This window comes from Pan paniscus, chromosome 4 (genome assembly GCF_029289425.2).
Source record: "Pan paniscus chromosome 4, NHGRI_mPanPan1-v2.0_pri, whole genome shotgun sequence".
NCBI classification, from domain to species: Eukaryota; Metazoa; Chordata; class Mammalia; order Primates; family Hominidae; genus Pan; species Pan paniscus.
This window is the reverse complement of record NC_073253.2, coordinates 76,266,461-76,293,536: the sequence shown is the minus strand read 5'-3', so window position 1 is coordinate 76,293,536 and position 27,076 is coordinate 76,266,461. Positions and strand designations below refer to the sequence as shown.

Here is a 27,076-nt window from a genome sequence, read left to right as displayed (position 1 = left end):
GCATTCAGATTATAATACTTATTTCTATTACCAAGTAAACCCAACATATTTAATTTTTTTCTAGTGTCTTTTTTTGTAAGGTTGACATAATCAATGCTTGTCTTTAAAAGAAAAAAAATGTGAGCACCTCAAAGCCTCCCATTTTCAGCAGATTGATTTTCCTAAAACTTAGCCCTGGTTACATCAAAATATTGATCACAATTTAACAGTGATTCTTTAGCTGCTAATTTAAGTGTAGGTCTCACCTTGGCATTGAAAGCCTATGGCATTCCTTCTGTCTCCCTTTCTAGCCGTACCTGCTTTAACGCTGTATCAGCAATTCATTCCAGGCTGACTGCACACTATGCTGTTGCATACAAACAGCTTGCAATTTCCCTGCCTCTTTTTTTTTCCAAACTATTTTTCATTGCATAGAACACTTTGTCTCCCATCCTCATGAATCACAATCCTACCTATCTGCAGCATTTCTAGCATTCTCAAATATTGCTAGTAGAAGTGCAGATTTCTTGGAGGACAATTTGACAATATTTATTGGCAATGTTGAACCTTACCTGAGCCCCGCGTTCTTGGAAAGGAACTTTAAAAATCCTCCTTCCCTTTTGTTCTGGGAAATGGCTTGCTGCAAAGAATCATGCTTTCTCTTATGACTTAAAACTTTCTTGTTTACATAGAACATGACCAGGCACAGACCCTCTAAATTCCCACTTTTTTTGTCTTATAAATAGCTGAAGTGTTTGTTGAACTGTTCAATCTGGGCAAAATGCAAACTAACTTGACTTGACCGAAGTTTAGTAAGGCTTTTCCCCTTTGCCCAGGTACCTAAACTTTGGCCCACTTTGGGCACTGGAACATGGAGCCATGTTAAAGTTAGAGGCCCCTCCTTCAGGGAACTGGCTGAACTCAGGAAAAAGTGTTCCCTAGTCAATGTCCCATCATACCTGTCACCCATCCCATCCCCTGTGCACCCAGTTCTTGTTTACTTCTCTCCATAAAAGAAAGCCTATTTGTGTTTGTCCTCTGAGCTACAGATCTCATAGATCTCAGAGCCTTTTCCCTATTGTCGTAGTCACCTTCCCCTTATGGCAATAATCCTTTTGAATAAAGTCCCTCCTTACATAAGTTTAAGCTATTTTTTTTTTAAATGTGACATTATTAACAGCTTTTAAAATGTCTAGGCTTTTTTACCAAATAATCTCACTTCTGGAAATTTAATCAAAGGAAATAATTATATGCACACATAGTTTATTTTTTTAAAAAGAGAATGCTCATGACATATTATTTGTAATAAAAAAAAATTTTCCAAAACAGGAAAGTTAAATAAATTATGCAGTCATTAAAATTATGTTTTCAAATTGTCCTTAGTAGCATTTGAGAGTGTTCTTAATATGTTTAGTCCAACCCATTAGAGCAAGACACAAAAATATATAAAAAGCTAATTTCAAATTATTTTATTACTATATTTAAAAATAAAAGCCATAAATACATGCAGGAAAAAATTGAAATAAACACTTTAAAATAGTAATATTATTTAATATTTGATGGGATGATTAATTTTATACTAAATATTTTGGGGAATTTAATAAATTTTCTATAGTGAGTTTTTTTAATAAAAATATATATATTTAAATATAACACTTCAAACATACCAAAGCAAGAAATTGTCTCTGGCCATCAAATATTATCTTTTCCACAAGCTTTTCTTATGCTCTCAGCTAGATACTGTTTCTCTCTCCTGTGAATTCCTAGCCCTTTGCCTTCTATGGCTGTAAAAACATTCTACTTTATGTTTTGTTATCCATGTACTTATTCCCTTTAGCCTATTGTCCTCTACTAGGTTGAAAAATTAGGGAAGGTAAGAATTGTACTTTAAATGCCATAGGAGTGCCTGGAATAGCACAGTATCTTGCATAAAGTAAATGTTTATGAATTCCAGCCACATCGTTTGGAGTTTTCATTTGCATATTCCATCCTCTGAATTATTTTTTTACATTTTAATTTTGACTTCAGCTTTTATTCATGATACAATCAATAAAATTCCTTCAATATAATCTCTTTGTTGTCCAAGGGTCAAATATAATGTTTTCTACACTGGAAAATTACCAAGGCTGATCATTATGTGAAACAGTTCTACACCGTATTACATCCCTGAAGCAAGCAGAAACTCAAGTGCTTCGTTTGCAGAGTTGTTTTAAGATTTAGAATTTGCGGCTGGGTGCGGTGGCTCACGCCTGTAATCCCAGCACTTTAGAAGACCGAGGCAGGCAGATCACCTGAGGTCAGGAGTTCCAGACCGGCCTGGTCAACATGGTGAAACCCCGTCTCTATTAGAAACATTAAAAATTAGCTGGTCCTGGTGGTGGGCGCCTGTAGTCCCAGCTACTCAGGAGGCTGAGGTAGGAGAGTCACTTGAACCCAGGAGGCGGAGGCTGCGGTGAGCTGAGATCATGCCACTGCACTCCAGCCTGGGCAGCAGCGTGAAACTGTCTCAAAAAAAAAAAGATTTAGAATTTGCAAGTTTGTTTATTAGATGGTACATGTAAATTTCCTATGACACCTACCTACTGTTTCCTTTTTAGCATCTCAGTTTTGGGACACTTGTGAAATTAGTCTTCCAAGTATATTTCTGGTCATGGGTAAATTGTGAAGGCATTGGAAATTATCTGCACCTTTTCCCATCTCTGTTGTGAAACAATTTCCCACATACCTGGGACTTGTTGCCTACAACCAAACCTTGTGTGTCACTAAGGTGAAAACTTAGAATTTAAGCATGAACATTACAAAGACTTAAGGTATGTGATAAAAAACCCCTTTCCTTACAGGTATTCAGATTTTATTTGTGAGCCCTCTAAACATCAATGTCTTAAAGGGTTGACATTATAACAATGGAATAACTGAAAAGCAAAGTTTCTGGAGTCATATGACCCTGCTGTGTGCCCAAGTCACCTATTCACATGGCTGTTCACATCATCTGCATGAAAATATTTTCACTTTCTGTTAACCATAGTGATTTACAATTCTATGACTATTAAAGTTTATTAAAAACAAGTTTAGAAAGTATCTTTAACAAAGGTGTGTTTATTTCCATATATTGCTCATTACATTTTTCTTGCCACAGTTTTATCTAAAGCCAGGTCAAAATTTTTCTCTAAGGTATTTATTAATAGTGTATGTTCTTCAGATATAAAATCCCTCTGGTCAACATGCAACATTTGAATATCTATTGGCACTGTACCTCTATGAGATATTTATGACATTTGTTAATAGTGAACCTCAACCTCCTGACCCCACATCCGAAGTTGGGGGTGATGTGGGGGAACATACACAAAATTACAACCACATTACTGGTCAAGCACTTTATAGCTAAAATCTATTGACTTTAAAATAGCATTGTATGTGAATTCAGAGTTTTAATGTATTTTGTGGATCAAAAGGAAAGGGTCAAAGGCTAAGCTGAACACGGAGGGCACTAAATTAGCTAATAAGGCAGCTAGTGCCCCTGTTCTTGCCCCAGCCCTGTCATATCACTACATCCGATTCTCTCAAATGTTATAAAGAATAATGAACTTAAAACTTCAGGGGTTCCTGAAAACTGGTATTAAATTAAAAGCAGAGCAGTCAAAATTCTTTGCAAATGACTTCTGTGATAGAAAAAAATATTTCCAACCTGCGTCAGAGGAGAATTATCTTTTAGGTGCCAAGGAAAGAGTGATAAAGATGCTGAGTATATTAGTCAAGGTCATCTGAGAAGACTATTTTGTGGTTGATTCTTCTGAGCCCCCGAATTGTCCAACATTATTGGTGTACCTGTAGCGTGAACAACATTGTAACCAATAATTTTTTGAATACAGCAATGTAAAACCCTCAAATTTAATGTTCCTCAGATCGTAACAAATCAGCTCAGCTACAAGTCTTCCCCAAAGTGGAGCTATTCTAGTCATATATTTACTTAGTTTCAAAGAGCAGGAATCCTGCAAAGGTGGAGAAGCGTTGGTGGTCCCCATGGAGAGCGCCATTGCCCATTCGCAGCCAAACCTCATCCCCTTTGGCTAGCTTCAGCACAGCATGATTGCTGGATGTATCTGATTTGCCCTTCATTTCATAGCTGGAAAGAAAAAGAGGAACAAACTACTTAGTCTTTGCCATGAACAACCAGCTCTTCACCAAAGTCTGTGCTCCCCTTCTCTCCTTCCCACAGGTATAATCCTGAGGCTAAGTTCTCTAAACAGCCTGTGAGCAGAAATGACCTATGTGCCACTTCTAAAGCTGGCTAGTAACACTCTCACAAAACCCCTCCCTGCTCCTTCTTATGACTGTCTGGAATGTTCATGACAATGACCAGAATGATCTTAGAAGCCATATGTTGAATACTGGGTTCTTGGAGACCATGTGGAAAAGAGCTCTCTCTCTTCTCTGCTCCAACCTGGAACAACCTTGGGCTGTTTGATGAGAAGGAAAGAAAGTTATATTATGTTTGAGCTATTCCACTGGGTTTTTGTTACAGTAATTTAGCTTCCCCTAACTAAGCTAGAATTTGGTACAAAAGGAGGCTGCTCCGCAACCCAAATAAAAATAGGCTTACACTGGCTCATGGTCAGGCAAGGAGCAATGGGGAAACAAATATCATGGTCTGGGAAAGCAGAAGATCCATGTTACGCTGTGCAAAAACATTTGGAAAACGTGATAACTTGGAAGACAGATCTAATGCCTGTAGGGTAAGAAAGGGAAGTGATTGGAAAAAGCCAAAGTACTCTTTGCTGCTTTTAGAAAGATGTTGCTACAAAAGATGAGTTAGGCAAAAACTGACTTGTTTGAAGAAAAGGAAGTAAATACTGTCTACGTGATTGGGGCCTAACAAGGTTAAAAAAGCCAGGTGTCTTTATATCTGGAAGAGCAGTGATAAAGTTGATGTTTTTTCCTTAAGACTACTCATTCAGCAGCCATAAAAAAGAATGAGTTCATGTCCTTTGCAGGGACATGCATGAAGCTGTAAGTCATCATTCTCAGCAAACTAACAAACACAAGAACAGAAAACCAAACACCGCATATTCTCACTCATAAGTGGGAGTTGAACAATGAGAACACATGGACACATGGAGGGGAACATCACACACCAGGACCTGTGGCAGGGTGAGGGGAAAGGGGAGGGAGAGCATTAGGACAAATAACTAACACATGCAGGGTCTGAAACCTAGATGATGAGTTGATAGGTGCAGCAAACCACCATGGCACATGTATACCTGTGTAACAAACCGGCACATTCTGCACATGTATCCTGGAACTTAAAGTAAAATCATAATAAAAAAAGACTACTCATTCAATCAAGTAGACACAGCTGTGGCACAATCTGATGGATTAAAAATATTGCCTTTCTGCCCAAATCGATTGCTTTAGAAGGCCTCAGGGTAACTCCATTAACTTGAGAGAAAGGCATGAAGACAAGGAATAGCAGGCTGAAAACTGTCAAGAAAAGTATATGGAGTGTGGTTTAGTAACACATGTAACTGACTTCACTTAATCTATTTAACAAATGAAGTAAAAGCCAGCTAAGTAAATAGAGTAAAATCGAGTAAAAAACAGAGTAAAAGCCTGCCAAGTAAGTTTCTGAGGAAATGGGTTTGCCAGAGACACAAAACCAGACTCCAGAGGCTTGGGCTGTTTGACTCAGCTTTCAAATTTGCACCAGCAGGAAGTGGGCTGTGAGAGAGCCTCGAGGAGGCCCTGCTCACCTTTCAGATGTGCCACAGAGAAAAGCAGATAAAGAAGACCCTCCTAGAGGACAGAACCAGGAGCCAAAGAGAAAAACAGCCAACAAACCAATCTGATAAAAAGGACTACTCATTGACTGACTCAGGGCTTTGAGCTGGATGCATTATTTGTGCTTCACAGGCTGTCTCCCATAGGGACAGAGAGATGGGGAGACATGTATTGTAAGTGTAGGAAGAAGAATTTAGCAGATATTTGGAAGCCAGAGGGCAGAGAAGGTTAGCTGTTCACCAGAATCCCCTTTCTTCTGTTCCATTGGCACTGCAATTCCATGTCACCCTTGCATTTGTTGGGTGGAAAACAATGTGACTAAGTTCTCTGAACAGAATTCCTGATCCATAAATATTTCCACAAGCTTGCAACAGCAAGCTTTTCTCCTTCTGACTCTGGCAATGACAATGACCAAAGAGAATTTCAAAGTCAGTTTTTTTGTTTGTTTGTTTGTTTTTTGTTTTGTTTTGTTTTTGAGATGGAGTCTCGCTCTGTCGCCCAGGCTGGAGTGCAGTGGCGCAATCTCAGCTTACTGCAAGTTCCGCCTCCCGGGTTCATGCCATTCTCCTGCCTCAGCCTCCCGAGTAGCTGGGACTACAGGCGCCTGCCACCATGCCCGGGTAATTTTTTGTATTTTTAGTAGAGACGGGGTTTCACCGTGTTAGCCAGGATGGTCTTGATCTCCTGACCTCGTGATCTGCCCACCTCGGCCTCCCAAAGTGCTGGGATTACAGGCGTGAGCCACCGCGCCTGGCTCAAAGTCAGTTTTATAGACAGCAGAGCTGCTTTCATCAGCCTGGCTTCCTCAAAAAACAGGAAGAATAAACCCACTCCCAACCTGCACCTCTCCTACAACCCCTCATTCTTTCTCAACCTGGAACTCTTGCCCTGGACTGGTGAAGAAAAATCAACTTCTAGCATGTTAGAGTAACTGGATCTCTTACTTGCAACAATTTCACCTACCCTAACTCATCTTCCTGTCTTTTGGCATTTCAAATACATCTTCCCACTCAGGTAAGGCTCCAGAAGTAAACACAGCAATTATCACACATCATCAAAAATAACAGGGAAATGATAACAGCCACAAAGTTTTTCATAGATAACTCATGGCCCTTTTAATTGTAAGAAAGGTGTCGGCTCTCTGCCTCTTTGCCACATTCCAAGCTAACATCAGAGGGCATGGGAGAATGGGAAAGCAGAAAAAGGGGCAGAGAGAGACGAGAAAAATAATGAGTTATAAAAATAATCCAAATGACTGGTTATTGGGAGTGCTGCTAGTAATTAATGCAAGGCCTCTTATCAACCTGCTGATGCTCAAGTTCATCAGATTTACTTTTTCCCAAACAATAATGATGATAATGTGGCCATACTGGTACATGAGGGCTCTTATTAAGGATAGGGGCCATGTCAGGCTCTATTGACTCCTATACGCTTCCCTGTCATTAGGCATTCCTTGAACAAACAATGGCAGCATGGATGAGACCCATGACAGAAAAGACCACCCACCTGTACATGCTGAAGACTGTGTTGCCATTGTGCATAAGGTACACATACACTTCCTCAACATCCTCATGCTTCATCATGCTGAAGGTGAAGAAATACACACCTGAAAAAAGCAGGTATATATCCATGTTGATATTAACATGTTATACATTGAGGACCTGGAGATACCTGGAGATTTGCCAAATGCCTTCACATGTCTTTTATTGATATTCTTTGTAGTATGGTGTCTCTCCTTGGCCTTAATTTGCAGGAATGTCCCTATATCTACTCCCCTTCCAAGTGCTTTCAATGTGTACACTGTGTATCCCGAATAAGACTTAAAAGTCTTTAAGGGAAGCAGCCTACCTCATTTTAGCTGTATCTCACTGCCTTGTGCCCTGACAAAGTGCTTAGGGCAAAGTAGGCGTTGTTCCTGGGCATAGGTTAGCGATCATCCTCATGTACCACAGAACTCGTGTTACCAAGGTGCAGAGATGTTTGTGGTTGAACAACGATGCTCCATGACTTAAGAAAATGAGCAACTATAACAATATAACAGATGATTAAACTCACCAAAGGGATTAGCCAAAGATGAGGAAATCCTGGAGCACAGAACAAATGTTTATGAGTTCTAAAGAAATGGTTCTGGTAATTTCTCATGCTATTCCTTGTATGTTGGTGAAATTATGTACAACAAACAGAAAGATCCAACTTAGACTCAGCAACAGGACCTTGTCACTAAAAGTCTGTATCCTCTTCATTTGAAAAAGACGAACATATATTTTAAAAGATTTGAGTTTTTTAATAAGAGCCTAGGGCTCCTAATTGAAAGCAATATAATATGACCTAATATACTCTAAATGCCAGCACACAAGATACTTTCACTGAATGATTAAGAAGAATCCAATAGCACACAGAAAAGACAAAAGGAAAATTTTTCAAACTCTAAATGATCTGGGATTTTGGTGTGCATTTTGGAAAGGTGAATGAACATAAGTCATCAAACTCTTACTGATTTCCATGTTACATTTTAAACTAATGGCCTTTCAAGACAATAACCCAGAAATAGCTTTAATAGAAGATAGTTCTATTTCTTTCTCAAAGGGCAATCAAGTAAGATGAAAGTTGTAAGGGTGCCATGTCAATTCACCTGATTCTAAGTCAAATTAAATGAAGAAGTATGATGATGCTTTGTCTAGTGCCAGGAATGCATATTCAATGTTCTGGGAACAAAGGAAATGGCCTAAAAGTTTATCATGCCTATTCATATGCCTAGAGATTGGCCCACAGAGGAAAAGTAAAGGCAGATAAAAATTAAAAGCCTCAAGGAAAATAGTTTATATGTGTTTAGTTTTTCACATTTTACAAAATTTCCTATTAGACACATACACACACATAATTTTCAATGCCTCAAGAAGATAAAGCTGAAATCAAAATGACAGGAAAATATACTAGTTTTTCTTACAAAATGATGACTACTATTAAAAATAGGTTGCAAAAACATGTTAGAAAGAGGAGACTAAAACACCAGATGGTGAATAAATGAAATGCCTGGAGTTGGAAATACCGAAGTGAGTATGTATTATACCACATGTGGCTTTCCTGCAAGGGAAGGTACTGAAACCAGAGGAGACACATTTGCACTACGGTTTGGAGGTCTTTGTGTTGCTGTAATTTCAAAAACCAGCCTTCTCTGTCTCTTCACTCCCAAAGTTGAAAAGGACAAAATGGTCTTTTTGCAATCTATTGCAAAAATGGAGACTGAAACAGAAAACTGTGAGAGTCAAATGACAGTTGGTATCACTAGAAGCTGAACGTCTGGCCCAAGAGAGCTCTAAAAAATTAAATCCTTACTTAGGCTTCAATTATAAAGCCATTTAATTCCATGGAAATGTGGACTAGGTATTTCTAGGCATTAATATAATCTGTGGCATAGATAGCATTTAACAGAATAGTTGTAAGAAAATTATGACATAAACCTTCAGAGCAGAAAATCACACAAGAACATTTAAAGATGATTTTCATGACATTAAAGTGTGATGAAAGATTGCTTCTATCATTTCATATCTCAGTTCATTTCTGACTTAAACTGAGTAGAAAAAATAAATCAAGGTGCACTTAAAAGCATTTGTGAAAATCTGACAGGGCCACTGCCTCCATCAGAAGTTTCTTCCTTTTAATTCTGGATACCATATAGAGAAATGAGTAGAATTGAAAAACAAAAACCAAATAAATATCCACGTTCTGCAACGCTAGGAGACTGGAAGAAAATCAATGAACTTCAAAAATACCTGTAAGTGCTGCCAAATGCCCCGAGGGTGGACAGAGTCATGTGGAGATAACACGAGGTTGGGCGAGGCTCTGAGGAGGCCAGGTGGCAGCAGGTGTCACACAGTGCCAGGAGAAATGCACTCCCTGATAGTGAGGGCCACGTGGAAGAGCAATGTTGAAAACAAGCCCCTGTAAACAGGGCTGAGCGGAAGCAAGGCTGTGTTTGGGGTGATGGTTGCTAGATACAGTGTAGGATGTGGAAAGAGGACCTGCAGTGGCCAATCTCAAAATCTGCCAGCAAAAAAAAAAAAAAAAAGAAAAGAAAAGAAAAGAAAGAAAGAAAAAGTCTCCTGAAGGCAAGGGAACCAGGAAGTATAAGGCTGGCTTCAGAAGCTTTCATGGACCCGGTGCAGTCTGGAGAGGTAGTGGAAGTGTGACCAAGAAAAACGCACATCAGGGCCATACTTAAAAGAATCCGTTAGTCCCCTGGCAGCAGGGGAGGGAGCCTTTGAGTTATCCAGTCTAGAAACTGCCCTGGTCCTTTCTTCACCAAGAAACTAGAGCATACGGCTGGTCTAGGAAAATTAAACTCATTCAACCCTCAGTTAATTTTTTAAAGTAGAAAAGAAAAGCAAAAATGACCCTAATGGATTAACAATACTCTCCAAGAAAAAATGTTGTCATGTAGTAGATGAAAAATGTAGCCATGAATTTATACTAATAAAGCAAATACCTCTATAAAAGAACATTATAGAACAAAAGGCGTGAACCCATGATAGAAATGGCCAGACAATAAATGGAATGAAAAGCTGAGGGCATCAGAAAAACCTGGTGAGATCTGAATGAAGTCCATAATTTAGTCATAGTATTGTACCTAGGTTCATTATTTATTTTTATAATTGCACTTTGGTTATTTAAAATGTTAATAGTAGTGGAAGATGGTTAAACAAAATATGAGAACTTTGTATAATATTTTCATAACTCTCCTATAAGTCTAAAATTAATTCAAAGTAAAAAGTTTGTAAAGTGGGATTTTCTATTTATCAACTATCCAGAAACTTGAAAGCACATTTTGTTGATAAGGCTATCAGGAAATAAGTGCTTTCATATCTTGACAATTTAAGTATATTGGTACAACCCTTACAGGGAGCAATTTGGCAAAATTGATAAAAATTATGGATATGTTTATACTGATAATATTCCTAAAACTTTAGCCTACAGATATACCTGTAAGTGATCAATTACAAAGTGGTATATTCTTGCTGGCATGGTGGCTTACACCTGTAATTCCAGCACTTTGGGAGGCTGAGGCAGGTGGATCACTTCAGGCCAGGAATTTCAGACCAGCCTGGCCAACAAGGTAAAGCCCGTCTCTACTAAAACTACAAAAATTAGCCAGATGTGGTGGCCTGGGTCTGCAGTCCCAGCTACTCAGGAGGCTGAGTGGGGAGGATCGCTTGAGCTTGGCAGGCAGAGGTGGCAGAAGTTGCAGTGGGCTGAGATGGTGCCACTGCACTCCAGGCTGGGCGATAGAGACCCTGTCTAGAAACAAACAAACAAACAAAATCCACCACCACCACCAAAAAAAAAAAAAAAAAAAGCAAACTGGAAACAACCCGAATGTCCAGCAATAAGGGAATTCATTAAATATACTTTGGTACATTCAGCTACAAGAAAGAAGATGAAGTAATGACGTGAAAAGATTTCTAAAATATATTGTTAGCTTTTTTTTTTTTTAAGCAAGACACAATCAGAATGTAGAGTGTCCTAGCTTTTATTTAGAAATATGAGAAGATATATTTGTATTCATTTGCATAAACAAGCTCTTTTTGTTTTTTTGAGACGGAGTCTCGCTCTGTCGCCCAGGCTGGAGTGCAGTCGCGCGATCTCCGCTCACTGCAAGCTCCGCCTCCCGGGTTCAAGCCATTCTCCTGCCTCAGCCTCCTGAGTAGCTGGGACTACAGGCGCCCACCACCACGCCCGGCTAATATTTTGTATTTTTAGTAAAGACGGGGTTTCACCATGTTAGCCAGGATAGTCTCTATCTACTGACCTCGTGATCCGCCTGCTTCGGCCTTCCAGAGTGCTGGGATTACAGGCATGAGCCACCGCGCCGGGCCTTAACTTTTTAAATAAGTAAATGTATTACCTGTTCAATTTCTTTTAATTAAAAAAATAGGATCAGGCACTCCTTGAGGTGGTGGCAGGGGGAGGAAACAGTTATGACACATTTAAACTGAGAATTATGTTTTAAGGACTTTTAAAGTCAGAGGTAAGTATGTCCTCTTAAGAATTATTTAGCTCAGTCTAAATCAGAGTTAATAATATTAATGACTATGGCCATATTTTAAAAACTATTTTTGTCTTTTCAGATTCTAATTCGTTTACTTTGAAATCCAACAGAAATCTAAATGAGCTGTTTGGTTTAACCTGAATAAGAAAAAAATAACTACCTTAATGTCATTATTTCCTACTCCCTTCCTCCTCCTTTCTCTCCCTCCCTTTCTCCATCCCTCCCTCTCTTCTTTCCTTCCTTCCTTAATTGTCTTTATTATTACATTGATTAACTCAATCTTCATCCTTTGTTTCCATCTCACCTGATACTGGGGCCCCAAATCTACCAGTCATGACATCAAAGAAGTTTCCAATGTTGGTCTCAACACTGCTGAAGATAATCCCACTGTTCTGATTGCTGAAGTGGGTTGCCAGAGAAGCCATGAATGCAATCTAAGGAAAGAATTATTGGTCAATAAATAGGCAATTTATCTTAAAGAAGTCAAGAAGTTTTTATGCAGATTAGTTTGTTAAACATTATACATAACAGCAAGATTGGGAATAAACATCAATCTATGGAGAGAGAAACAAATAAATTATGGTAATTCCAACATTTGAATGCTATGCAGCCATTAGATTGACAATGTCTATCAACAGTTCTGAACATATATTTCAAAGATTATTTGTCTTTCAAATGATTTTTGAAATACTAAAATTCTGTTATCAAATAATACCAGAAAATTTTATATGAAATTTTCCACTTATAGCCGAGAAATGCACATTAGCAAATTCAAGGACCTGAGAAACCCTATAGCCAAACATTTTAATTTTGGTAACCCTGCATTATTTTTTCCCGAAAAGATACCTATTAATTTCTTTTTTTTTTTTCTTTATAGAGACGAGGTCTCACTATGTTGCCTAGGCTGGTCTCAAACTCCTAGGCTCAAGAGATCCACCTTCCTCGGCCTCCCAAAGTGCTGGGATTATAGGCGTGAGCCATGGTGCCCAGCCTATTAATTTCTAATGAAATTAATTCTTTGAATACACTTTGAGAATTCTTGATGCTGATCTAAATGTGCATCTGTATAAAAGGAGAAAATATCTTCAATACACTGTTTACCCAAAAAGTAGACAACACAAGATCATTATTATCTGATACCAGCCTTTATTAACTGTGTCTGTGTGGATGGAGTTATTGTGTGGGCAATTCAGAAAAATATCTGCAAGAATATTCTTGAAATTATTAATAGCAGGTCTTTCTTGGTAGAAGTTTCGTGGGAAAGTTTTCCTTTCTTCATTGCACTTATAGTTTTCAAGTTAGCATGTATTAATTTTATATTCAGAAAAAAGATACTAATTTTAAAGCTATAGGATTGTATTTATTTATATGAACAGACATTTAGGATAGATTGTCATTCATGAAATAAAGTAATAATAAGTATATCTGTTCCCATCATATTTAAAAGTAACATGTATATAAGTATGCATAAATCTGAAAAGTTACATAACTGTATGTTAACAGTAATCATCTCTTGGCATGTTTTATTATTTTTGGCCCAGAACTTTTCTAATTTTTTTTTAACAGTGAAAAGATATTACGTGAATAACCTTGAAAAGGTAAAAAGGAGTGTTTGCAGTTATCTAAAATATAGAAAAATGGTTTACTAAAATTAGCAATCTTTTTGAATATTAGAACAGCAAAAATTTCTCAGCATGATTTTGGATGAAAAAATGTCATCTTGGAACTGTAAAGTTTAGAGATGGGAGAATCCGAGAAGTCATTTAATGGTCAACACCCATTTCTGGGAATGGTTACAAATACTTTATGTGTAATCTTTTAAGCAACTTTGAAAGCCTCTGCTTAATCAGTAAAAGATCAGCAAAGAGAATTAACTTGAGAAACCTGCTCACGGTGGCAACCAAGAGGCTCTATGAGTTTGGGAATAAGGCTGTCTATTTGGGTCCAAAGATATGAGATTAAGGTCCACCTCTCTTAATTCTGTCACTTGGCAATTGAGTAATTAGTAATTGGGCCTCAAATTTCTATATCCCCTAAGTGGAGAATGGGGTAGTACTCTTCCTCCTCTTGCCACCACTACTACTATTGTTACCACCTCTATACTACTAATATCCAAAGACAGGGTTGAAGTTCAAAATACAAAATGTTAACAATAATTTTAAAAGCCTTGAGACAATTCCGCCTGTCAAGAAAACTTTTGTCACTATTCACAATAGCAAAGACATGGAATCAATCTAAATTCCCATTGATGATAGACTGGATAAAGAAAATGTGCTACATATACACCATGGAATACTGTGCAGCCATAAAAAAGAATGAGATCATGTCCCTTGCAGGAACATGGATGGAACGGGAGGCCATTATCCTTAGCAAACTAATGCAGGAACAGAAAACCAAACACCGCATGTTCTCATGTATATGTGGGAGCTAAATGATAAGAACACATGGACATATAGAGGGGAACAACACACACTGGGGCCTATGGGAGGGTGGAAGGTGGGAGGAGGGAGAGAATCAGGAAAAATAACCAATGGGTACTAGGCTTAATATCTGGTGATAAAATAATCTGTACAACAAATCCCCACGACACAAGTTTAACTATGTAAAAAACCTGCACATGTACCCCTGAACTTATAATAAAGGTTAAAAAAAAGAAAAGAAAAGAAAAGCTTTTGCTTAAAACCACCATTGAAGAATGAGCTGTGAAAGTCAAAGTTAATCCTTCGTCCAAATGAGTCATTGAAACTGAGTGTAAGTTAGATTAATAAATTCTTTAATTTGCTGGGACCTTCAAAGAATGTGAAGTTCCCTCCTTCACAATCTGTGTAAGACCCAAATGTTTGTATTGTGATTTTAGGGTAAAATAGCTGATGGGACAAATTTAATAATTGCCCAGAATGTTCTCTATCAAACTGGCTACTCTAGGGCCCCTTCTCCGTGGTTTACCATTCATAGGTTATGGGTTAGAGTGTCTAGCTTTGAGATGTTTATCTTCTGTCTTATTAAATACCTTAACCTGGCTGAGTGGCATCTCTAGCCTTTTTGTTTGTAAATTTATACTGGCACATGGATCCCAGGTTGCTGAAATTATTAAACAGCATTTGGCTAGGCACAGTGGCTCACACCTGTAATCCCAGCACTTTGAGAGGCCGAGGCAGGCCGATCACTGGAGGCCAGGAGTTTGAGATCAGCCTGGCCAACATAGAGAAATGCCGTCTCTACTAAAAATACAAAAAAATTAGCCGGGCATGGTGTCACGCACCTGTAATCCCAGCTACTCCAGAGGCTGAGGCAAGAGAATCGCTTGAACCTTGGTGGAGGCTGCAGTGAGCCAAGATCACACCACTGCACTCCAGCCTGTGCACACACACACAAAACAAAACAAAACGGCTTTCATTTAAAAGTTGCAAAACCCACAAATGAGAGTAACACACTAACTATTCAAGCTATTTTAAACTTGAAAAACCAAGGCCCAGAAAAATGATGCAACTTATACAGGGTCAAACCACCACCGTACACGCACAAATGAAAGACAGTTTCCCCCTAATTGATCTTTCAGGCAAGAATCGCTTTATAGTCTAGTTCTTCAAAAATCTCTCATGTTGCAGTACTTTATCTCAGTTACTTTATTTTTATCCACAAGTTACTTTTTTTGGGAAGACACTAGTCAGAAAGAAACTTAATTTTTAAAAAATGCTAGTTTTCAATGCTGATAGAAGTCCCCCAGAGGGGATCCATTTCAAAATATTAGCCCTCCTCCACCTTCCAGAAATAACCCAAAGTTAGTAATTTTTCTTGTGACCTAACCTCACATTTACAAGTTTAAGATCTTGTTGGCAATAAGAACTTTAATGATCATTTAAAAGAGAGAGAAAGAATAGGTAAATGGGTACTTGAGCCTGGAAAAAAATGTACAGTTTTAACCTCATAAATTGATTTTTTAAACTTTATGCTGAAATGAATGTAATCTGGTCTGGAACACTGACTGGATGGCTCAAAACTGAAATTCTCCATTGATAAAGAAGATTCTGACAAGAAAAGCTCAAGTAAAAATTATACCACAAGGTCAAGTGTGGTGGCTCAAGCCTGTAATCCCAGCACTTTTTTGGGAGGCCGAGGCAGGCAGATCACTTCAGGCCAGGAATTTGAGACCAGCCTGGCCACCATGGCAAAAACCCGTCTGTATTAGAAATATAAAAATTAGCCAGGTGTGGTGATGCATGCCTGTAATTCCAGCTATAGGGAGGCTGAGGCAGGAGAATTGCTCAAACCCACGAGGAAGAGGTTGCAGTGAGCCAAGATCGTGCCACTATACTCCAGCCTGGACAACAGAGCAAGACTCTGTTTCAAAAAATAAACAAAAATTATACCACAAAATCTGAGTTGAGAGAAAACAATATATATCAATATTTATGTATGGATTAGTATATGTAAATATAATAATGTTAATAAATACAATATTATAACTAGACATTTCATCATTCCATTTATGTATTTAAATGTTTATACATTCATGTTGGCCCAAACCCTTATTACATCTTATTACATTCTTAAAACATCTTATTTGGGAAAATAGGAGATAAGTTTATATTTAGGGTTGCCTTGGATTTGGTTCTATGAGGGACTTAGATTTCACCCTTCATAAATGTCTCTCCTCCCTAAGAATAATATCTAAGTCCTCCTTTTGGACAGTATGGGCCTTATGCAAACATCCTGTGATGTAGATGAACAAACTGAGACTCAGATTTACTCAGGATTGGGGAAGACTTGAGGAAGCGCTCGAACATCCTGATTCCTGGCCCCTTGTGGTCAGGCAGGTTGGAAAGCCACCAGGAGATGTACCGAGGATGGTTTACCTGAAGTTCTGGTGGAATCCCCGGGTAGCCCTTCTCTCCTTTGGGGCCATGCTGCCCCCGCTCCCCTCGAGGCCCCAGGTCACCTTTGTCGCCCTTCTCACCTTTGGCTCCTTCATGACCAGTGGCTCCATTGTTGCCATTGTTTCCATGGTTTCCTTAAACAACCAGACATCATCACATGAGAAAACCCAGTCACTCATACTTACCATCCATTTCTAGACATACTATCCAAACTCAATTATGAAAGGGGACCATTCAAAACAATCCCAAATATAACCAAGGGGTATCATCATCTAAATAGGGCAATAGGCTCTGAAAGAAGCCTTAGATACCCTAAAGCTCCAAAGCCTGTTTATCCTTTGAAGCGAGGCTTGGAGGAAAAATTGTGTACAAATCTGATTATCACATTATCATTTAAAATAGCAAAGATTGGAAACCACCTATATAATCACCAATACTAGGAGGGCATGACATATTCTAGAAACTATGTTATATAGTCATAAAAAAGAAGGCTGAAGAAAAACATTTAATGATATAGTGATATTCATGATATTTTTAGATTTTAAAGTTATAAGTGGCCAGGTACAGTGGCTCACAACTGTAATCTCAACACTTTGCGAAGCCACGGTGGGAGGATCACTTGAGCCCTAGAGTTTGAGACAAGCTTGAGCAATATGGCGAGATCCCATCTTTACAAAAATAGAAATTAAAAAATTAGCCAGGAGTGGTGGTGCACACCTGTAGTCCCAGCTATTTGGGAGACTGAGGCAGGATGACCTCTTGAGCCTAAGAGACCAAGGCTACAGGGAGCCTGGATCATGCCACTTCACTCCAGCCTGGACAAAAGAGCCAGACTTTGTTTCAGGCAAAAGAAAGTTATGAGTAAATAGAAATAACATGATACTATCTTTGTTTGGAAAAATATGTATTTATGTATTATATCCATAGGGAAAAAAAGACAAGAATAAGTTACAGAAAAATATTTACAGAGGTTCTTTTCTAAATGTGGAACATGAGTAATTTTCATGTCATTCTGTATATTTTTCTGTCTCTTTGAAGTTTTCTACAAAAAACACATCACTTTTATAACTGGGGAAAAGGTAAACTCATTCATTAAACAAATTACAGCAATGATTTTGAAAGCAAGAGTTGGAAAACAATTTTAACTTTTCCCTTTGCCACCAAGAGACAATTTCTACACCTCTTCTTTATTTTTAATATTTGCTAAATTTCAGGCTTTTTGCTGTTCATTTTGCATGCTACCCTTGGTTGGTTATCATACCAGGCTTACAACCCTACCAAATAGATGAACTTTGACTGTGTTTACAAATTAATGTGTTCAGTGACAAAGCCATTTCCTGGTTAGAAAACATTTAACCAAGGCCAATCTTTTGTGTAACCTCAGAAGAGTTAAGACCTGAGAAGATTTTACAAGGGTCGAAGTAGGCCCTACCCCTACATCATTGCTCCTGCTGGCTGCTGTCCTTGATGGCCAATGACATAGATTCCAAGCCAGTAAGTGTAGTTTAAAGTTTAACATAAGATTTTCTTGCTGTAAATTTGGTTTTGTGCAGGAAGCTACTCAAAAGTAGAAAAAAAATTGAACCACATTTGATAAATATTAACATCAATGAGAGTAAGTCACAGAAGAGCCAGTGGACTTTGGCCAGACCCTGAGATGAGGCCCTACCCTAGGGATTAACCTGAGGATGAAGACAATGAAACGCAAGATAGGCTTGGGAGCCCCATATTGAGGAGACCTGGGCTACCCTTTCCTGGACTGACCCAGGGTACCAGCAGGCCCGCGGCACTCTCCTATGCCTGGTGGCATCGGCACAGTACAGGTGACTGAACTGCTGGTCTAGTGGGGTCTCATGTAGCTCCAGAGCATTCCCCATATCACTACATGGTACTGGAGCCTAAAAATGTTTCCATGAGGCCAAGAGTGGCATGAGAGTCAACTGAGAGACGGCTGAACATGGAGAGATCCTGAGACTGGAGGAAGAAGCACTTAGCTGGACCTAGAGTCACACAGAAGGATGCACAGCTCAGTGACTGGCATTGAGATGGCTGTAGCCCAGAGCAGTAAGCTTTTGGCTCTACTCTGCCCTTCATAAAGCACGCTGTGGCAGATATACTGGAACGAAGACTATGACCTGGTCGTTTCGGACTCAATGCTGTTGAGGAGCCTCCTAGTCTATGAACCTGGTATTCCAGGGTGCCAAGAGTCTAGCGGATCCTTTGGATCACACAGAAGTGATCCCAAATTATTAAGGTTTGCCCTTTGCTCCTACTTCAGCTCAGGCTGCAATTAGATTGACAGTATGTCTTGCTCATCCTTACCTGGAATGCCAGGAGGGCCCGGTGGCCCAGGGGGGCCTTGGTAGCCTCGAAAGCTGTAGTCTCCATGACAACACTTACTGCAGTCTGGGGGTAGTCCTCCGGTTTGTGGAGACTAAAAAGACAGAAAGAGAAGCTTCAGAAAAAAAGGTACTTGTGAGCAATTAGGATTTTTAAATTTCCACTGGCCTTGGCCCTTAGGTAAACTTAATTCCAATCGAATCACAGCAAGATCACAAAAGATGGGATGGGGTGGAGATATCAATGGCAAAGGGTCAGGGAGTAGCTAAGGTCAGTTGATGATCAAAGGAAAAGGCAACAAGAAAGTCAATAGAGGAAGATGCTCTTTGAAAAGCGTGTGGGTGGGGGTGGGAAGTTGGGTCCTGTTTCTGGAAAGTGCCTTCCTGCTGCTACTGTAACAGCAAAGGAAGAAACTCCTTCAGAAGTGGACTTGGAAGCCTTTTCTCTTTTCCAACTGCCATAGCCCCAGATGTAGCTAAATTGAGTAGATGGTCCTCAAATTACAAGAATTATCCACTTTAAGCACTGTTTTTAAATGCTTACTATATCCATGATACTGAGTTAAGAGCTAGATTAAGATCTCTTAGAAATTCTGAATAGTAACACTAGTTTTTCAAACAGCCATAGCACACTTAAACTGTCTTAGAAAACAAAGGAAATAAAGTATTTTTTAGTCCAATACATTTATTTACTTATTTAACTGACAACTAGAAATTATATATATATTTATCACGTATAACATGTTGTTATAAAATAAGTACACAGTGCAAAATACTAAATTGAGCTAATTAACATATGCGTTGTCTCATATACTGTTTTTGTAGAGAGAGCACTTAAAATCTACTCTTAACAATTTTCAAGAATATAATACATTGCTATTAACTATAAGTCCAATACATTTTTATTAATTATCTACATCTTGAAACAACTTTAACTTTATAAGTAAATCAACTATTTAACATGATTTCTATTTCACACATTCTACTTTAAAATGTGAAATGATTGGGCCGAGCATGGTGGCTGACGCCTGTAATCCCAGCACTTTTGGAGGCCGAGGCAGGTGGATCACCTGAGGTCAGGAGTTGGAGACCAGCCTGGCCAGCATGGTGAAATCCCATCTCTACTGAAAATACAAAAATTAGCCAGGCATGCTGGTGCATGCCTGTAATCCCAGCTACTTGGGAGGCTGAGGCAGGAGAATCACTTGAACCCAGGAGGTGGAGGTTGCAGTGAGCTGAGATAGCACCATTGTACTCCAGCCTGGGCGACCAGAGCAAGACACAGTCTCAAAAAAAAAAAATTGTGAAATGATTATCTCACTGTTTGAACCAATATTTAATAAGCACTTAATGGGTACTAAACATGCTCAAGTATGACACTGAGTGAAATGCTTATTTATACAAAGATAAATTTCTAAAATATATGTTTACCGTCAAAGAGCTAAAGACCTAGTGGAAGTTGATTGACAGAAGAGTTAAAGTTGCTTATGAAATTTGAACTCCCATCTAAACTGGCAACTTGACTTTTAATTATGTCATACAAAATACTTGTGGAAATGTTCCTAGACATCAATTATAATTCAACGGTCTTTTGAAAACAGCATGTTGTTGCTAAGAGATTCATGAAAAAAATGAAGCAAAGGAGAGAAAAAGGAGGCCAGGGAAGAAGAGAAAGAAAAAGGAGACACAGAGAGAGGAAAAAAGAATTTAAAATTCAAGTTGTATTTGTCACTAAAAATTTAAGCAGAGAACTGGATCAAAACTTCACACAGTTAAACATTTAGACCTTACTATCTTTTCTTTAATAAAAAATGGGCTTGAATTTTGTTCTCACTCTCTCACTGCTTTGTCCTAAAATTTTCCACCAAGCTATTCAGGGAAAACACTGAACAGTATCTGCAGCACAAGCATTCTCCTGCAACCTCTCAGAACCCAAGTCTTGCCTGATCAGGAGCTATAACTTAGAGCTAACTCCTAGTCTTGTCTTCAGTCTACCAGGCTCAAACCTGGACAAGAACTAGAGTCTATGAAAACCTTCTGTCAAATTGGTAGGGGAAGAAAAGTCAACTAAAGCCATTGGTTTGAGATGAGGGATTTCATCTCAGGGATTTTATCTGAGGGATTTCAGGACACTTGGAAAGTCAAAGACACCACGGCACACCCCACCTTCTAATCCAAAACTGTAATCTGAGAAGGAAGGATTCCATATTTCCTGTTATGGTTTTGCCAATGTGAAATTCAGCCTTTTAAACCTCAGAAAATCCAGGGCTCTGCCAATGATGAATTTTAAGGATGGAGAAGGGAGGGGAAGGAGGGAAAATCCTCAAGTGGAACCATCGATGTAGGAATGGAATGGAAATACTGAGATGCTTAGGAATGTTGAAACACCCACTGGACTGAAACCAGAATTTCCATCATGGTGCTGCGTGACCTTAGAGAAGTCGCTGTTCTCCAGACATCTTTTTTTGTTTGTTTTGTTTTTGGCTATTAAATCAGAGGATTGGATGAGGTGGTGTTGGTGCACAGAAAATGACTCTTCAAAATACCTGCTTCAGCGTGTTGAGTGCTTTGGAAATGGAAGGCTTCAGAAATAAGCCACAAAGATAAGGTGAGCACAGGGAGGATGGAAGGCTCTGCAGAGCAGGACAAAAGCTTGCTTGATCTTGATTTTCAGTATGAATGCAGATCATGAGAGAGGGGCCTCATGATCCTTCTGAACTTAGGTGTTTTAAGAAAGACGTATTGGAAGAGCTATCACAGGGAAAACTGGCTTGTGGCAAATCTCTTATTAAAAAAAGAGAGAGAAGCCTCAGATCCAAGGTCTCTCTCTGACCTTTCCCTGCCTCCCAGTCTCTCTGATCTTCTTTCCAGAAGTGCCGGGAGGGACTCTGTCTGGAATTTCTTTATTTGACTAAGAAAGCGTCTTTCCAAAAGAAATGCAATTGTCTTAAGACCCCCTCCTTAGGAATCTCATCAAATAACCAGGAAAGATCAACCACTGGAGAAGTGAAGAGACTGGGAGTCATCACAAGGCTCAGACAGGCTTTTTTTTCTATTTCCTGAGGGCAGCTAGGAGCCATAATCTGGGAAGCTTTAAGACAACCTCTGTTCACAGTAAATTTCTCTCCCTTCCCTTCTTGACACTGTTACAGTAGGTAGCTACTCAGACATGAGCAGGGTAGGGGAGGGCTCCACCTGACCAGGAATATCAGATGATCATCAGGTGATGATCAAGTGGCTTTTAACTGTTTCTCTAAAATAATAATTGGTTGCAGCCAGTGCCGGGTAAAGGCAGTCTTCCTAAAGAGAGCAAAAACCTGAAACTGGTTATCGGCAGCTTCCCAATAAGATCTCAGGAGTTGGGCAAGTGGGCTCAAGCATGTGCATTAAGAGGCAAAATGGCAGAGTTTAATTGGCAAATGACCTCCTAGGAGCATTTGGCTGGTAAGGGAAGAATACCTCAAGTGAGCATGGTTACAACTCCAGTAAACATACTATGCATGCTCACCTCCCAAGTAAGTGCTGGCAGGCCACTACACATGTGGACAACCCACCCCAAGGGAAGAATCAAGGGAGAAGTAACGCAAGACCCCAGAAGTATGCCAACGTAAAAAAACCCCAAGTCAAAAGGTCAAACCGTGCACTTGTCTTTCAAGTTGCCCATTTAGCCCTTTCCAAGTATACCTGCCTTCCTTTTGTTCCTGTTCTAAAACTTTTTAATAAACTTTCATTCCTGCTCTAAAACTTGCGTTGGTCTCTCCTTCCGCCTTATGACCCTCAATGGAATTGAGGAGCCAAGAATTGAGGTTGTTGCAGACCCGTGTGGATTCACTTTTGGTAACAGCACCTCCCCCAGGGCTCAGAGGAACTTTGTAATTTACTTCTACATTCCCCAACTCCCTGCTACCCTACGTGGAAGGGTGTGTAAGCATGCATACCACATTGGGCTACTGGGAAATCATCCCCATGCGGTATGTGTGTTTCTCCTATTGATCTGCCTTTGGACAGTTAATTTTCAGAGAATCTTCAGAGGATGAAACAAGAGAAGATTTCCCACTTTTTCCCTACAATCGTCTTGCATTTTTTTCCAGCTCTACAATGCAAAGATACTAAAGTATTTTCCAAAGCCTCAAATAATAATTTAGAAACATTTTGTTTTTAAAGTCTAGTATCTAGGCACAAGAATTCAGCTCCAGGAGATGAAGTTGCTCAATGCTAGAGCCAACTAGTATTGGAAGTGCAAGACCAAGCTACTTGAGGGCACTTTGAGGGCACAGAGCTGCCACCAGAACAGTGAGAGACTTCTGGTTGCTACTAGTCGAGCACCTCGTGAGAACCCTTCAGCAGCATTGCATTACACGTTCCTTCCTCTGGCCTTGTCTTTCAAAGTTCAGTTGAATGGAGCAATGCTTTTGCATTGTTGAATCTTTTGCTGGAACTCTTAGAACAAGTTGGAAGGGATGTGTTAATTCAGAAGTTTTCTCCTAGGTAAGGGAAAATTACATGTAGGTAGTTGCTATTTATGATCTCCTTGTTTATCATCCCCTTTCCCAAAAGCAGGACAAATTTGTATGCAAAAGGCAGGTAAATTTGCAGCATGCGAGAAAGAGTTTGTCTCTAAGAAATGCTCCATCAATTTTGCAGATGGAGGCCTAGGGGTAGTGATGCAGAACTGAGCTCTACTACTAGTAAGTGACTTCTAGGAAGGAGAGTCATAGCTCCTTTTTTTAAACCTCCTGCCCCAAGAAAAGGGAAAAGAAAGAAGAGGAAGGGAAGTGGGAGGAGGGAGAAATGGGTATCCGGGAGAAGGAGGGGAGATTGACAAAGGTGAATGAAAAAGAGGCTACAGAGAAGAAAATACCAGGAAAAAAGAGCCCAGGTCTGCCCACCCCAGATCTCTGGCCATTGTACTCCACCATGAACCCACAGCTGGAGCATCTTTCCAGACCATATATCTGATTACCTCACTGTCCTGCTATGAACAAACAAAACCTAGCTAGCAAAGCAAAATCTAAGCTCCTAAACCAGCTAGCAGAATCCTTCTTGGCACTAAAATCATGTAATGTCCCATCGTCCCCCCAACCCCCACCCCTGCATCCCCAACCCAGGAGCTTCAGCCACAGCCAACTCCTCACAGGCTTTCCAGTTTCTGTTGCAGCACTTTTTTTTTAAAATTTGCTGTGGATAGTCATTCTTTTAATCCCATCTTTTAAGATCCAGCTCAAAAACTATCAGTACTTTGACACTTTTGCCCAATTGCCTTTCATGTACTGACTTTATTTAACACATGGCATTTAATTAAACTTAATTTAATTAACAAAAATTTATCTCTACTACAGCCCTTCAGGATGGTTTGGACATGGGAGCTCAGGCATATTTATCTTTATATATCCCTGGCCCCCCTTTTAAAGTTTGGTACAAAGTAGAAGCACAAGAAATACACGGGAACTGAATGAATAAGAGGAAAATTGAATTATGATCAAAGAAAAGGGACAGGGAAAGTAGGGAAAGAAGGAAGAACATAGCACAATCCTAAATTCAAACTGTGGTTTCCATAGCCGTTGGTAGAGGAGTTGTACTGAAAACTTCCAGAATGTCAGTAACTCTAAATATCCTCAATATCTCCTATTGGTGGTTTGTTTGAAAATACTTCAGGAACCTAGAAGGTAGAGTGAAGGAGAAATGTGATTTGAATTTCAGTGGCCTGCTGGGTGTTGGTTGTCAGGACATAATGACCAAAGACAACCTTTAACTTCCTTCTGCTTCCTCTGGGGGAATCACACTGTCATGGCCAGGAAAGATACCATCTGTTGGCCAAGAAAGATACCATGTGTGAAATGGAAAGTCCAGATCAAGTCTTGGACACAAGTGAAAATATCTTCACCACAAAACAAAAACAAACAAAAACCCACACACAAATTAGTGTTAATCATTACCCTTTAGCCAAAAGATTATCAGATGAATAGACAATCTCTAAAAGTGGTTTTCAAAAGATAGGATCATATTTAGAGATTATCATTTCTCCCGTGGCTCCTTAAAGAAGCAATTTTCTCTGGATGCATCCCCCACAGAATGGTTTGGGCAACTGCCTTGTGTGGTCAAGTTAGAAGTTCTGGGTTAGTTTCAAATCTGCAATTGATTCTGTGTGTGATCTTGGTCTGACCATATAACCAAACAACCAACCCAAACTTCTGAATCCATGGTAGGAAGGATTTAGATTTCAATTACATGAAATTCTTCAGGTCCTATTTAATGCATTAAAGTAATCAAATCTTGTAGTAAAAACCTGTATGTTCAAATATCATATAACTCAAAGTAACTCTTCTTGCCCCCTCTAACAGTTTTCAGCATACTAGATGTCTAGAGGGTAATTCAAAATATGTCTCTTCCTGTACTTAATATTTTAAATTACATTGAATTTCACCAATTTGCAATTCACTATACTGAAATCTTAACTCACTCTCATACTACCAAGAGTTAAAGATATTTCCTTAGAGCTGAATTTATAACCTGAGAAATAGATCAAGTCCTCTGTGATTATCAGGCATCAAATCATGCTATAAGGTATGCATTTCAAACAGTTTATTTTTTATTTAACTCTTTAATTCTTTTTAAAACAGGCTGAACAGAGAGGCTTAACAATCTAGAATGCTATAAATCAAATAAACAAGACTGCCATGAAATGTCACAGTATACTCACAAATCAAAGTAAAAAAACTTTGATTGCTTTTGACAAACTCAAAGGGCAGCTTCTCCCTGCCGGAAGGGATGAAGAAAGCCCAATTCTCTTAAGAACAACAAATGATTGTCTACAGTGACCGATCTGTCTGCATGGGTCAGCACTCCTTTCCGGACCAACAGAGCAAGAAGGAAATCAAGTCCCAGCATAGCAGGAAGCTGGCTGGCCAGGTTCCCCTTTCTGATGGGGAGATGCTACGGCCACTATCCCATCACATCATTGCTGCCTCTGCTGATTTTCTAACAGAGACCGACAGTCTCTCTTGTACCCAAGAGCAATCCAGAAAGAGATTCACAAGCAGCTTAGCGAACTTCTCAAAAGCATTCATTGATTCTAAGAATCTGAGCCAAAAAAAGAACAAGAACAACAACAACAACAACAACAACAACAACAACACTCATTAAGCTTTCACAAAAATCCTTAGAAGAGAATTCTGAGTACCTGGCCCCAGAATGTGGCGATCTGGGCTAGGTCATCTACCTCGGGGTGCGGTAGCTCATCTGGTCTCAGGGATTTTAGGTCTGTAGAAGTGTTATTATCCACAGTCCCAGTTTTAGGATGGCTCCGCTCTCTCACTTTCTCCCTCCTGGAGCCGCTACGGCCAGTCTGCTGGTGGCTTTGCACTATTCTTGCCACCACTTTATTAGTTCTTCCGCTCACCTCCATGTATTCATCTTGACACAGGCAAAAAGGGAGGAAAAACAAAGCCAGCAGTTGCCAATAGACGAGCTGCCTCCAAAGCATGATTCTCAACAGAGCCTCAGAGTCTCCCTGAGAAGACAGCAGAGCTCCAGGAGCGTGGTCTCCTCGGGCAGATGCCAGGACTGGAGCTGAGAGCTGCAGCGGCGGAGTGGTTTTATACTTTGGTGTGTAATAAATAAGGCTGTAGGCATGCCAGAGTGACAGCAGCCCTCCTCCCCAGGCAGAACAGCCCCCATTCATCATTTTCCCACACCACAAGCAAGAACGATTTGTGTGCACAGTTCCCAGTTGGCGAAATTCATAAATGTCACACCTTGGCACGTTTCTGTTGAAGTGTGAAGAAAACATACACAACCAGCTGGGAACAGAGAGCATGTGTCCAGCAGTTTGCTTTTGTGATTAGACATGGAAAGGCTGTGTATTTGCAGTCTAAAAAGCCTTTTGGAAAAATCTACCCTTGCGCTTGCCAGGAAATTCAGGCTTAACTGCATCAGTTTTGTCTGAAATAGCAGTGGGAACCCATTCAGGGCTTTCACGACAGCTCTTGGTTTCTAGCTGTACTGTTAGTATTTCCCCACTTTGGCCCACTTAAGGTAACTCATTTCCCCTTCCGGATACC

The 27,076-nt window shown here is 39.6% G+C and overlaps 1 protein-coding gene across 5 annotated transcripts; it reads right to left on the bottom strand.

Moving 5' to 3' along the window:
- Positions 1–1,433: 1,433 nt before the first annotated feature.
- Positions 1,434–26,730, bottom strand: C1QTNF3 (C1q and TNF related 3). 5 transcript variants are annotated; one of them, XM_008971837.4, is made up of 7 exons: positions 26,197–26,730; positions 19,000–19,111; positions 16,657–16,811; positions 12,105–12,234; positions 7,261–7,360; positions 3,947–4,102; positions 1,434–3,804 (listed from the first exon to the last, which is right to left on the bottom strand). In XM_008971837.4, the coding sequence occupies exons 1-7, from the start codon at positions 26,698–26,700 to the stop codon at positions 3,750–3,752; spliced, it is 1,212 nt and encodes a 403-aa protein (XP_008970085.2). In that variant the 5' UTR covers positions 26,701–26,730; the 3' UTR covers positions 1,434–3,749. The 5 variants fall into 5 exon arrangements, with proteins under 5 accessions (XP_008970085.2, XP_034816098.3, XP_063460591.1 ...); XM_034960207.3 differs by having other exon boundaries at positions 26,416–26,684; XM_063604521.1 differs by having other exon boundaries at positions 1,434–4,102; positions 26,236–26,695.
- Positions 26,731–27,076: the final 346 nt, after the last annotated feature.

What these genes read in the sequence shown, in the direction of transcription:
- C1QTNF3 (XM_008971837.4), bottom strand. Translation starts at nt 26,700, where the DNA reads ATGATGAATGGGGGCTGTTCTGCCTGGGGAGGAGGGCTGCTGTCACTC. An exon ending in GGGCCCTCCTGGCATTCCAG is followed by an intron (nt 16,812 to 18,999) that starts GTAAGGATGAGC and finishes TGGTTGTTTAAG; the next exon opens with GAAACCATGGAAACAATGGC. An exon ending in ACAGTCTTCAGCATGTACAG is followed by an intron (nt 4,103 to 7,260) that starts GTGGGTGGTCTT and finishes TTTTCTTTCCAG; the next exon opens with CTATGAAATGAAGGGCAAAT.